The 11,319-nt window shown below is 41.9% G+C and overlaps 1 protein-coding gene across 1 annotated transcript; it reads right to left on the bottom strand.

The window, feature by feature from the left end:
* Positions 1 to 1,491: 1,491 nt before the first annotated feature.
* On the bottom strand, positions 1,492 to 10,965 carry LOC114051006 (apolipoprotein L2-like). Its single transcript, XM_027873117.1, has 3 exons — positions 10,675 to 10,965; positions 9,699 to 9,766; positions 1,492 to 3,154 (listed from the first exon to the last, which is right to left on the bottom strand). The coding sequence occupies exon 3, from the start codon at positions 3,103 to 3,105 to the stop codon at positions 2,341 to 2,343; it is 765 nt and encodes a 254-aa protein (XP_027728918.1). The 5' UTR covers positions 3,106 to 3,154; positions 9,699 to 9,766; positions 10,675 to 10,965; the 3' UTR covers positions 1,492 to 2,340.
* Between the last annotated feature and the right edge of the window lie 354 nt (positions 10,966 to 11,319).

The raw sequence follows: 11,319 nt of genomic DNA, 5'->3' as shown, positions 1-11,319 counted from the left end.
TAACAAAATGGAAAAAAGAAAGAATTAATGAACTGAATATGCATTAAAAGAAATAGAAAGCCAACAAATAGAAAAACCCATAATTATGAAATAGAAGATATTGGAGTAGAAATAGATAAACTGGAAACATAAAAAATCCATAGAAATGAGAAGTAAAACTGAAAGCTGGTTCTTTGAAAAGACTAATAAAATTAATTAACCTTTAAAGTTGATTTTTCTGATTAAAAAAAGGGGCTAGAAAATTAAATCAATGAAATAGCAAATAACAAAGTAAAGTCAGAAGAAATTAAAAAAAAAACAGAACCTATCATATACAGTAATATCCTAAAACAAGAAATAGAGGAACTCAAAAATAAAATATCAAACTGTGAGAAGACCAGAGAGGAGATTAAGAGATTGGGTTATTTAAGATCTCTCCTTCCTAAAAGGAAATAGAACTACCTATAAAGGAACTTCCAAAGAAAAAAGCTCTTGGTCCTCAAGTATTCACAAAAGAATTCTATCAAACTTTTAAATTTGTATTCATACTACACAAATTATTCTCAAAAATTAAGAAAGAAAGAATTCTGTATTTTTATTAAAACAAAGACATATTTTATTAGACAAATATAGCCCTAATACTTAAACCAAGGAAAGATAAAGATCAGAAGAAAAATTACAGGCAATATCCTTAATATTAATTCAAAATTTTTCTTTAATTCAAAATTTTTATTTGTTTGTTTGTTGGTGAGACAATGGGGTGAAGCGACTTGCTCAGGGTCACACAGCTAGTAAGTGTCAAGTGTCTGAGGCCAGATTTTAACTCATGTCTTCCTGAATCCAGGACTAGTGCTCTATCCACTGTGCCATTTAGCTGTCCCTTTAATTCAAAATTTTAATCAAAATCCTGTCAAATAGACTACAGAGATTTATCCAAGAAATCATTCATTATGACCAAGTTGAATTTATACCAGGGATACTGGGATGGTTCAACATTTGAAAAGCAATCCATATTAAGCAATTATATTACAAATCAAAACATCCCAAACCACATGATTGTCAAAGGCTTTGTCTGCATCCATTGAGAGAAAGTACAACACTAATTCATGCTAAAAACCCTACAAAGTATAGGTGTAGAGGAACTTTTTTTTAAAAAAAATATTTATTTATTTATTTATTTTTAGTTTTCAACATTCACTTCCATAGGATTTTGAATTCTAAATTTTCTCTCCTTCCCTCTCCTGCCCTCCCCAAGATGGCATGCAATCTGATACAGGCTGTACATATACATTCATATTAGACATATTTTCACATTTTTCATGTGGTAAAGAAGAGTTAGGACCAATGGGAGAAACCATAAAAAGGAAGAAACAAAAAAGAGAGCGAACGTGCAAATAGTATGCTTCGATCTGCATTCAGACTCCATAGCTCTTTCTCTGGATGTGGATAGCATTTTCCATCATGAGTCTTTTGGAGCTGTCTTAGATCCTTGCATTGCTGAGAAGAGTTAAGTCTATCAAAGTCAGTCATCGCACAAGGTTGCTATTACTGTGCACAACATTCTCCTGGTTCTGCTCACTTCACTCATCGAGGAATTTTCAAAAAATACCACAAAAAGCATTCAAGAGCTATTAGCATCATATGTAATGGGGATGCACTTGAATCTTTTCCTATAAATAAAGGTGTAAAGCCTGGATGCCCACTTTCCTGACAATTATTTGGCAGAGTTCTGAAAGTATATTTGTGTGTGCATGTATATGAGTGTGAGATTATATATGTATACATATACACATATATGTATACATAGATATACATATATGTAAAACTTTATAAAACTTTCACAATTTGCTAAAGATATGACAATATATTTGGAAAATTCTAGAGAATCAGTGAAGATACTTACTGAGACGATAGCTTTTATAAAGTTGCAAATTACAAAATAAACCCTCAAAAATCAACTACAATGTATATTATAACAAAATCTAAGAAGCAATAATAAAAAGGGAAATCTCATTCTAAATAACTAAAATATGCATCATCCTGGACAAGTCATTCCCTTCTCTCATCTGCACTGCCCCGCCCCCTCCCTTCCCCAGGCTGTAAGATAAAACAGTTACAACAATTGATCCATTCGACTTTCAACCCTAGGAGTCCAAAGCAACTAGTTCAGAGTCTTGTAGCTGTGTGATCCAGAGGCAGGACTAAATTCAGATAATTGGCCTCAAAGAGCAGTGATCTTTCTGTTTTCTCTTTTCTCCCTGACAACTGTTTCTAAAAACTTGAGCCTAAAGTAAAGTTCCCTTTATTCCTCTCCTGGGACACCCTCATCCATTGTCCATAGACTGCCCTGGCCCACGGCTTTTAGGTTGTCAACTGAGTCTCCATTTCCAGCAGGGTCTCATAAACCTCGGAAAGAGCCTGCAGTTTCTCTTTTAAATGCTGAGCTTTCTCTCTCAGTTCTTCTGCTGTTGGAGCCTTTGCCCCTTTGGACAAATGAACTGAATCTTGCACGATGGTGACTATGTCCATTAGAACAAAAACGCCTGTAAGCGCCGCACCCCTTATCCTGGCTCCTTTGGTCATGGCCAGTAGCGTGCCCTGAAAAGTCTTGCTCAAGCCTGGCTTGGCTTTGACCAGGCTGAAGGCACGGAAGTTTGGGACAATATTTTTGAAGATTTTACTCAACCTCCCCACTGCCGGAAGAATTCCATTTACGTTTTTACATAGAGCTTCCAAGATGTCACCTGTCCTTCCCTCAACATTGTCTAACTTCGCCCTCCCCTGTGAGGCGCTCACATTATCAATAATGCTTGCAGAAATACCAGTGGCAGTAGCTGCTGCTCCCAGCCCCATCCCAGTTAGAGAGAGGATCAAGCTCCCTCCTGCTGTTACAGGTACAAGAGCAAACCCGATTACGGTCAGGATGCCAGAGACAACACCAGTAGAGCCAGCTACAACACCGGCGATGGTGCAGTCCTTGTGAATCTTCTCGATTTTGTCTGCTGTGCAATAAAGGTCTTGGATGTGCTCTTCTAGCTGCAGTTTTGTCATGGGAAAGTCTGTCAAAAACATTTTCACATCATGCTGCATTTTTTCGTACGTCATATCTTCGTCAGGATGATCCATGCTTTCGTACTCTAGGTTCAGGATATCAGATGGTCAATCAGTATCACCCCTGTGAAGAGCAGAAGTCAAAAGATGATGGAGTTGCTTTAGAGATGGGAAACAACATTAACTTTTCTACAGCATTCTAACGTTGACCAAGTTCTTTTCTCCCCCTTCCCTGCCAAACTCCTAGAAAGAATATTCTCAGCTCACTGCCTGCACTTCCTCACCAACCGCCCACTCTTCAACCCTTTGGCATCTGGTTTCCAAATCTAGAATTTTATTGAAACAGCTGAGGTCATTGATGACCCTTGTACTGCCAAGCACTCTTTCATGTGTCCTTCTCGTCCTTCACCTCTGTAGCGTTTGATCCTGAGTGCCCATCCTTCTTGATTATCTTGGCTACATGTCCATGGTTCTCCCTCAGTGTCATGGAAAGAGCATGGAACCAGTATGCAAGAAATATAAGACTAAGAACCCTTCCTCAAAAGGTAAGTGATCAAAGGATAGGAATAAGAAGTTTGCAAAAGAAGAAATGTTCACCATCATAATTTTTTGAAAAAGAAAATTTAGAAATTAGAACTTAAAGAAAAGTACACGATCAACCATTTGAGAAAGGACTCCAAACCACTAATAGGAAGAAAAATACAAATTTAAACAATTCTGAGATTTTTTTCCCCCAAATCAATGAAATCGACAAAATATGATCAGAAGGACCAGAGCAAACTAATACATCATCCATATAGTATATATGATATACTTGTAATATTATATATAATATAATCTTAGTATTTAGTGCAGTGGTTGGTACATAGTTAAGTGCTGACCAAATGTTCTTCATTCATTAATTTATTCACAGGCAATTAATCCAGAAATGTAGATTTTAAAAATATTTTATTTCCTACAATTTCCCACAATAAGTTCCCACAATTACATGTGAAAACAACTTCTAATATTCATTTCTTTTTTAAGTTTTGAGTTCCAAATTCTATCCCTCCCTCCCCTTCCTGCTTCCAGAGATGGTAAACAATCTGATAGAGGTTATACACGTGCAATCGTGTAAAACACTTCCAAATGAGCATTTTGTGGAAGAAAACTCAGAGAGAGAGACTATAAGTATACTTCAGTCTGTATTCAGACAATATCAGCCTTTTCTCTGGAGGCGGGTAGCGTTTTTCAGCACGAGTCCTTTGGACTCGTCTTAGATCATTGTATCCATATTGCTCAGCACGATGCCTCACATGTTCATGGTGCTGTCCAGTCAGTTCAGTTGTGTCCAACTACTCATGACCCAATTTGGGGTTTTCATGGCAAGATACTGAAGTGGTTTGCCATTTCCTTCTCCAGCTCATTCTACAGATGAGGAAACTGAGGCAAGCAGGGTGAAATGACTTGCTCAGAGTCACACAGCTAGTAAGTGTCTGAGGCTGGATTTGAATTCAGGAAGATGAGTTCTCCTGCCTCCAGGCCCCACATTCTGTCCACTGCACCACCTACCTTCTGTATATCAAGTGCTTAATAAATATTGTATCTCTGTCTGTCTGTCTGTCTATCTATCTATCTTTCTACTTACCCATTTATCTACTTATCTACCAACTTATCCATGTATCTATTTATCTGTGTACTTATCTATGTATCTAGCTATCTATTTATCTATCTAGTCTATTTACTTATCTGTTTATGTATCTATGAGTCTACTTATCTATAGATCTATTTATGCACTTATCTGCCTACCCATCTATTCATCCATTGATCCATCTATCCATCTATCCGCCTATCTACCTACCTATATATATATATTTCTGTTTGACACTCCATACTCTTCCTAACCTAGCCCCTTCCTATTCTTCGGGTCTTCTTACACTTACCCGCTTCTATGTCACTCTTCGGTCCAGTGACACTAGCCTCCCGGCTATACCACAAAAAAAGATACTCCATCTCTTGGTGGCTGGAATTCTCTCCAGCTGTCCCCCACGCCTGGCATGCTCTTCCTCCTCATCTGTGCCTACTGGCTTCTTTGGCTTCAAGTCCCAGGACAAATCTCATCTTCTAAAGGAAGTCATTCCCAACCCCCCTTCCTTCTAATGCCCTCCCTCTTTTACTGATTTCCTATTTATCCTATATGTAGCTTCTTTGTACATGTTTAATTACCTGTTGTCTTCTCCATTAAATTGTGAGCTCCTTGAGGGCAGGGATTATGTGCCCCTTTCTGTATCCTCAGCCCTTTGCAGGGTGTCTAGCAAATAGTAGGGACCTTAATCAATGTTTATTGATTATGAATGGATCTACTTATCTATCTACATATCTATCTTCTTATCTCTAGAGCTATTTACTTATCTATCCACTTGTCTATGCATCTATCTACCATCGATATTCTTGCCTATCTACTAATCTATACCTCTATCTAGCCAGAAAAACTTTAATAAAACTTTTTTTAAAAGAAAAGGGATGAGACTGAATGTGTATTTTCTACTAGTTAATTGTCCTTGTAACCTCAATAAACTTCTCTGTGTAGCTGGAATCTGGGGAAAAAAATGAATTTAAATGTTTTCAAACCAAAACAAAAGGGGAAAAAAGCCACATAAATATTTGTAAAGTGTCTGCCACATGAATGGCACAGAAGACGGTGCTGGGAATGAAAAGATCTGTAAAATGAGGAACTTGGACAAGATGACCTCAAAGGTCCCCTCCACTTCTTTTTTTTTTCTGGGGGGGGGGGTGAGGCAATTGGGGTTAAGTGACTTGCCCAGGGCCACGTAGCTAGTGAGTATCAAGTGTCTGAGGCTGGATTTGAACTCTCCTCTACTTCTCTAACCTATCTTTCCCCTCTGGTTCTGGGTCACGAGCCATGGGGTTACCTCTCCAAAACATTCTTAGTCGCAAATCTCTCCCAAGCCTAGTCATCATATAATAGTTAATTCAATTCCTCTCTGCTTTGGGGGGCCCAGGGCTTCTCATTCACCCATTTCTGGACAGGAAGAAGGAAAACAAAGTTTAAGAAAACATTGTGTAAATACTTTTTGAATATATTGAAAATGTTCCACTGCAGTGAGAGGGTGGTGGTTGGCACTAGTAACCCTAAAGGTATGATTTTCTTTCAGGGAGCCTCAGGCTTGAGGATAGCACTGTAAGCCTAGAGGATTGTGTAAGATCCCCAAGGAGGAAAGGCATGGGGATCTCTGTAGAACCAAAGGTTTTCTCTCTCTCAGCCTCAAGGGTGTTGCCTTTCCAAGGCAGTCTCAGCTATGCGGTACTATGAGTCAATGGGTTGGGTGAAATAAAGGTTATCTAACTGATCTGATACACATTGTTAGCCTGAGTGCTTGCACAGGAGCAGAGTTCTACCCACAACTACAGATACCTAAATATAAGCTATATTCTGATGCTACCCAGAGGAGAAACTGAGTAGAAATTAAGTGCCCGGATAAGAGGCAACAAACAGACATATTGGGAAGGAGCCACTCAGTTTACCACACAGCTCTCTCCTGAAGGGCTCTCACCTGACTCCCTTGTTCCCTATCTTCTTAACGAACTCTCCACTTGTGGCCATTGTATAAGGGTCAGTTGAAGAAACATCAGCCCAGAGCTAGGACTCTTTCTGCTCTTCTCTGCTATCTACTGACCCTTTAAGAGTGGTGAAGAGGGGCAGCTAGGTGGCACAGTAGATAGAGATCTAGCCTTGGAGTCAGGAGGACCTGAGTTCAAATCCAGCCTCAGACACTTGAAACTTACTAGCTGTGTGACCCTGGGCAAGTCACTTAACCCCGATTACCTCACCAAAATAATAATAATAATAAAGAGTGTTGAAGAGACTCCTGCCCTTCTCAGGACCAGTGGCCTCGGCTGCTGGCTTCCTTTCCCTATGACTGTGGTAGAAAGATAGCTCAGACCTCAGGAGGCCATCCTCTTTGCCATCTGCTTCTCAGATCATACTCAAGTTCAATGTTTTTGGTCCTATCTGTGATTTCACAGGAGTAAAGAAACTCCCTCAACCAAAGCAGAGGTAGGTGAGTCTGATCTGAAACTGTCTTGGAGTGTCATCTGGGGCTCAGAAAGATAAATGACATACAAGGACAAACAGCCACTGTCAAAGGTCAGACTTGAACTCGGGTCTTCTCCTTGGAAAGCTAATCTAGCTTATTCAGTCAACATGCACCTTGTTTGTTCCGAGGACATCCTTGCCTGCTCCAATCAACTCCTGGTTTATCTGCCCGCCCCATGATGATCTAGGCCCTGATTCCTGTTGTCCCAATTTGATCTGGCACCTCCCTTCTCTTGACTGGGCTCCACATCCTACATAAACCAGCCCCCACCCACAGCTTCCCTCCCCCATTGAACTGCAGGGGGAAGGCACTCCTTTTCGTTTTTATCTCTGGCTCCTGCTCCCTGGTATGTGAAGTAGCAATTACTTAAAAATGTTTATGTGCAGAAAATCACTTGAGTCATCATGATGCAGTGAGAACGGCCCTGACTGACTTTCAAGACAGAGGCCCTGGGTTCCAGTTCTGCCCAAGATGCTCACCACCTTTGTGACATTGGGAAGGTCTCTCCGGGTCTCAGAGTCCTCTCCTGTAAAGGAGGAGCTGAACCAGACCAGGCCACGAATGGGGTTCACATAAAGCAAGGGGACATCGCTCCATGTGGGGCATCTTTGTGACCATCACTTGAACCCAGCCTAGAACCAAAGCAAGCCTTTCTCCACATGAGGTGAGCCTACTCCATGGAGGACCCACAGACTCAAGAAACTAGGTGGTTGAATAGATGGGGCACTTGACCTCGAGTCAAGAAGACATGAGTTCAAATCCTCCCTCAGGTACTTGCTATCTGTGTGACCTTGGGCAAGTCAGTTCTTCACTGTGTGCCTCAGTTTCCTCATCTGTAAAATAAAGGGGGTTGGTCTAAATGGTCTCTAAGGTCCCTCTAGCTCTAAAACAATGATGCCCTTTTTAAAAGCACACGCCATTTTCCAACTCCTGCTAGCAGAGCTCTTGGAGATTTGCAAAGCACTTCACTAACATCAACTCTGGTAGTATCATCTTATTATCTCCATTTGACAGACAAGGAAACTGAGGTTCAGGAAACTTTCCCAGGGTGACACACAGATGGTAAATGGCATAGACAGAATTCAAACCCAGGCCTCTTGACTCCAAATTCAGATTTTTTTTCCCCTCAATTGCCCTGAGAAGCTCCAAGAAACAAATGTCATCACTTTTATCTCCCCTTACATGTCCCCACTTCTACACTGATACAAACAAGACCCTAGGACAAGGCCTCACTCCCTCTTATCTTTGGTCCCCTGGGTTTGCGGTTGCAATAGTCCAGATAAGAGACACAACCACCTCCTACCAGAAAGCTGATGGACTTAAAACCCAAAATGAATCATGCATTTTTTGGATATGACCAGTGTGGAAATTCATTTTGCTGGTCTCTATGTCTTTGTTGTCAGGGTTTTCTTTCTGTAGTTTTTTTTTTTTAATGGTTTGCTGGAGAGAGATTGGGAAGGGAGAGATAATAAATGTTTGTAAAAATTAATTAATAGGATTAATTATAGGATTCCTACCACAGAATGATGAAAAACGCAGGCACCAAATGTTCATTAGGGATGATAAGAAAGGCCCTTGAAGCTTAACACTGGCTGGGACTAACCCCAGCCTTCCAGGGGTGCCCGCCATGGTTGCTGAACTTGTCAGGGCAAACAAGTGGACCCGAAGCCCAGAATTACACTTTGGGTTGATCGATAGTCTGGGAGAGCAAAGGAAGAACACCAGCTCCTGGGCCAACCCCAGGTAGAGGCTTCCAGAACCAGAGCAGGAAGGGACCTGGGTGGCTGCTCATCCCATGTACTTATTTCACAGAGGAGGAAAGTGAGCCCCAGAAGAGGGCGGTGAGTTACAGGTAAGATCCTGAAAGGGCCTTCAGGAACCGTCTAGTTCAATCCTTTCATTTTACAGATAAGGAAACCAAGGCTTGGGGAGGTTAACAGATTTGCTTAAGGTCTCCCAGGAGGGGCAGCTAGGTGGTGCAGTAGATAGAGCACCAGCCCCGAAGTCAGGAGGACCTGAGTTCAAATCTGGCCTCAGACCAAACACTTGACACCAGCTGTGTGACCCTGGGCAAGTCACTTAACCCTAATAACAAAAAAAAAAAAAAAGGTCTCTTGCAGGGAGCATCAGAGGCTGGACCCTGCACATTAGTACACCTCCTCTTTCTCTCCACTCTCTAAATTTAAGAAGTTTCTGAGAACAAGGAGAGTTTTCCTTAGCAAAGATATAGGTTGTCTGCTCAGACTGGCCCCTCACCCAGGTTAACCAACTCTCAGCATCTATAATCTTGTGGCCCCTGTTAACCCCAGAGAAGCTGGGGGCTTTAGAAATACCCCCCCCACACACACACACCGCAGAGCTCCTGTAGCTGAAGGCATCCTTGTCTTGACCTTAAGGAAGCTCCCCAGAGCAGCCCCACACTCCTTCGCCAGCTGCCTTCCTTCTTGCATGGGTGGCTCTGTTCTTGCCCTCAGCCCCTGAAGCCAGACTTTATCATCCCCCCAGGTCTTGGGGTCTGAGCTCCCAGGCACCAGCACAAAAGAATCCTCAATCGAGCACAGATGTTCTTACCTCTCCAGGTTCTATTCAGCCAGCCAGCAGGATGGAATGGACAAAAGTCTCTGAGGGAAGCTTCTGTCCTAAGGCATTTAAAAGCAAAAGTGAAACCAGAATATTTTAAAGGCTTATTTTTAACAGACTAAAGAGGAATCGCCACACCCATACTGAATGCCTCTCCTATAATTGTGCAAACGTTCAGGGACATAGTTTAGAGAGTCATGGAATGTCAGAGCCTGGGAGGAATTTAGAACTTGGAATGTCAGAGCAGGAAGGGAATTTAGAGTGGAGAAGGGCAGGTACCTAGTGGCAGTGATCCTATTCATCTCCTCATAGGCTTGCTTCGATATGCCTAAAGCGCTTTGTAAATTTGAAAGAGCTTTATAAAGGACATTTAATAGTAAATTACTGTCTGTATACCTATCTGTGGCCTGCTGTGTCCCTCAGTAGAATGTAAGCTGCATGAGCGCAAAGGTCTTTAACAGGTCTCAGTTTGACTGAGGCAGCGCCCATTCAGTGATTAAGTGTCAGCTAGAAAACAGGCAGAGAATGGCCTCTTTAAAAAAAGGGGGAGGGCAGTGCAGTGGATAGAGCACCAACCCTGGAGTAAGGAGGACCTGAGTTCAAATTCGACCTCAGACATATAACACTAGCTGTGTGACTCTGGGCAAGTCACTTAACCCCAATATCAAAAAATTAAATTAATTAATTAAAATAAAAAAAATAGATCTGGGGGGAAGGCCCTCAGGGTTTCTGAACAAAACCAGAGAGCAGGTAGCCCAGGGGCTAGAGATCAATGCTAATGAAAGGGAGCAGAGGGAGACAACTAGGGGTGAGGATGGGAGTGCCCAAAAGGAGTCCAAGCCTTGAACTTGGTGGGTAAAAGAAAGCCAGGACAAGGTTGAAAGTAGGGTTTCCCAAAAACCACCCACTGACCCAGAGCGTTGGCCAGCCAAACCGGTATTGAAACTGAAACTCTGAGACTACATACCCAATGTGGGCGGGGCCTGGTGGATACCATTTCTTCTGGTCACTTCCTTCCAGGTTGTTTGTCCTGGTTTTGTTCTGTTTCCTTTCAATCCCTGGGATGGTTTTTTCTGGCAGAGGGTCCAAAGTTGGGTCCTTCACCCTCCCTGTTCAGGGGTCACCTCCTATAGGATACCTGGGTGTTTTTAATGCTGTTTCCCTCACTCCCTTCTCTAATTATTTTTGATGTCTGTCCCTGGGTACAGGTTCTAGGCCTCCCTGTTCCCTCCACCACACACCAAAAATGGAAACAAAGGTTTCTCAAAGGTAGGGGCTGCTCTGTTCCTTGTGTGGCCACTCAAGTACAGTTCCTTGTACACAGTAAATGATTAATAAATGATTCCTGAGTCGAATGGAATTCTCCGTCCCAGGCATGAGGGTTAGCCTTGAAGGAGGCTGAGAGTTTGGAAAGGCCTGGTGGAGATGAACGAAGACCAAATGGTTCCCCAGTGCACACACAAGCACAACTGTTAACAACCGAGCCACCTCCGAGCTAATATAATCAAAATGACAATTTGACCTAAGCTAATTTACTTATTCAGTGCCATCCCAATCAAACTAGCAAAAAATTATTTTATAGAGCTAGAAGAAAAATAACAAAATTCATCTG

Source organism: Vombatus ursinus, unplaced genomic scaffold (genome assembly GCF_900497805.2).
Source record: "Vombatus ursinus unplaced genomic scaffold, bare-nosed wombat genome assembly UNPS02003292.1, whole genome shotgun sequence".
In the NCBI taxonomy this organism is placed as follows: Eukaryota; Metazoa; Chordata; class Mammalia; order Diprotodontia; family Vombatidae; genus Vombatus; species Vombatus ursinus.
This window is presented reverse-complemented; position numbering and strand designations above follow the sequence as displayed.

What these genes read in the sequence shown, in the direction of transcription:
- LOC114051006 (XM_027873117.1), bottom strand. Translation starts at nt 3,105, where the DNA reads ATGGATCATCCTGACGAAGATATGACGTACGAAAAAATGCAGCATGAT.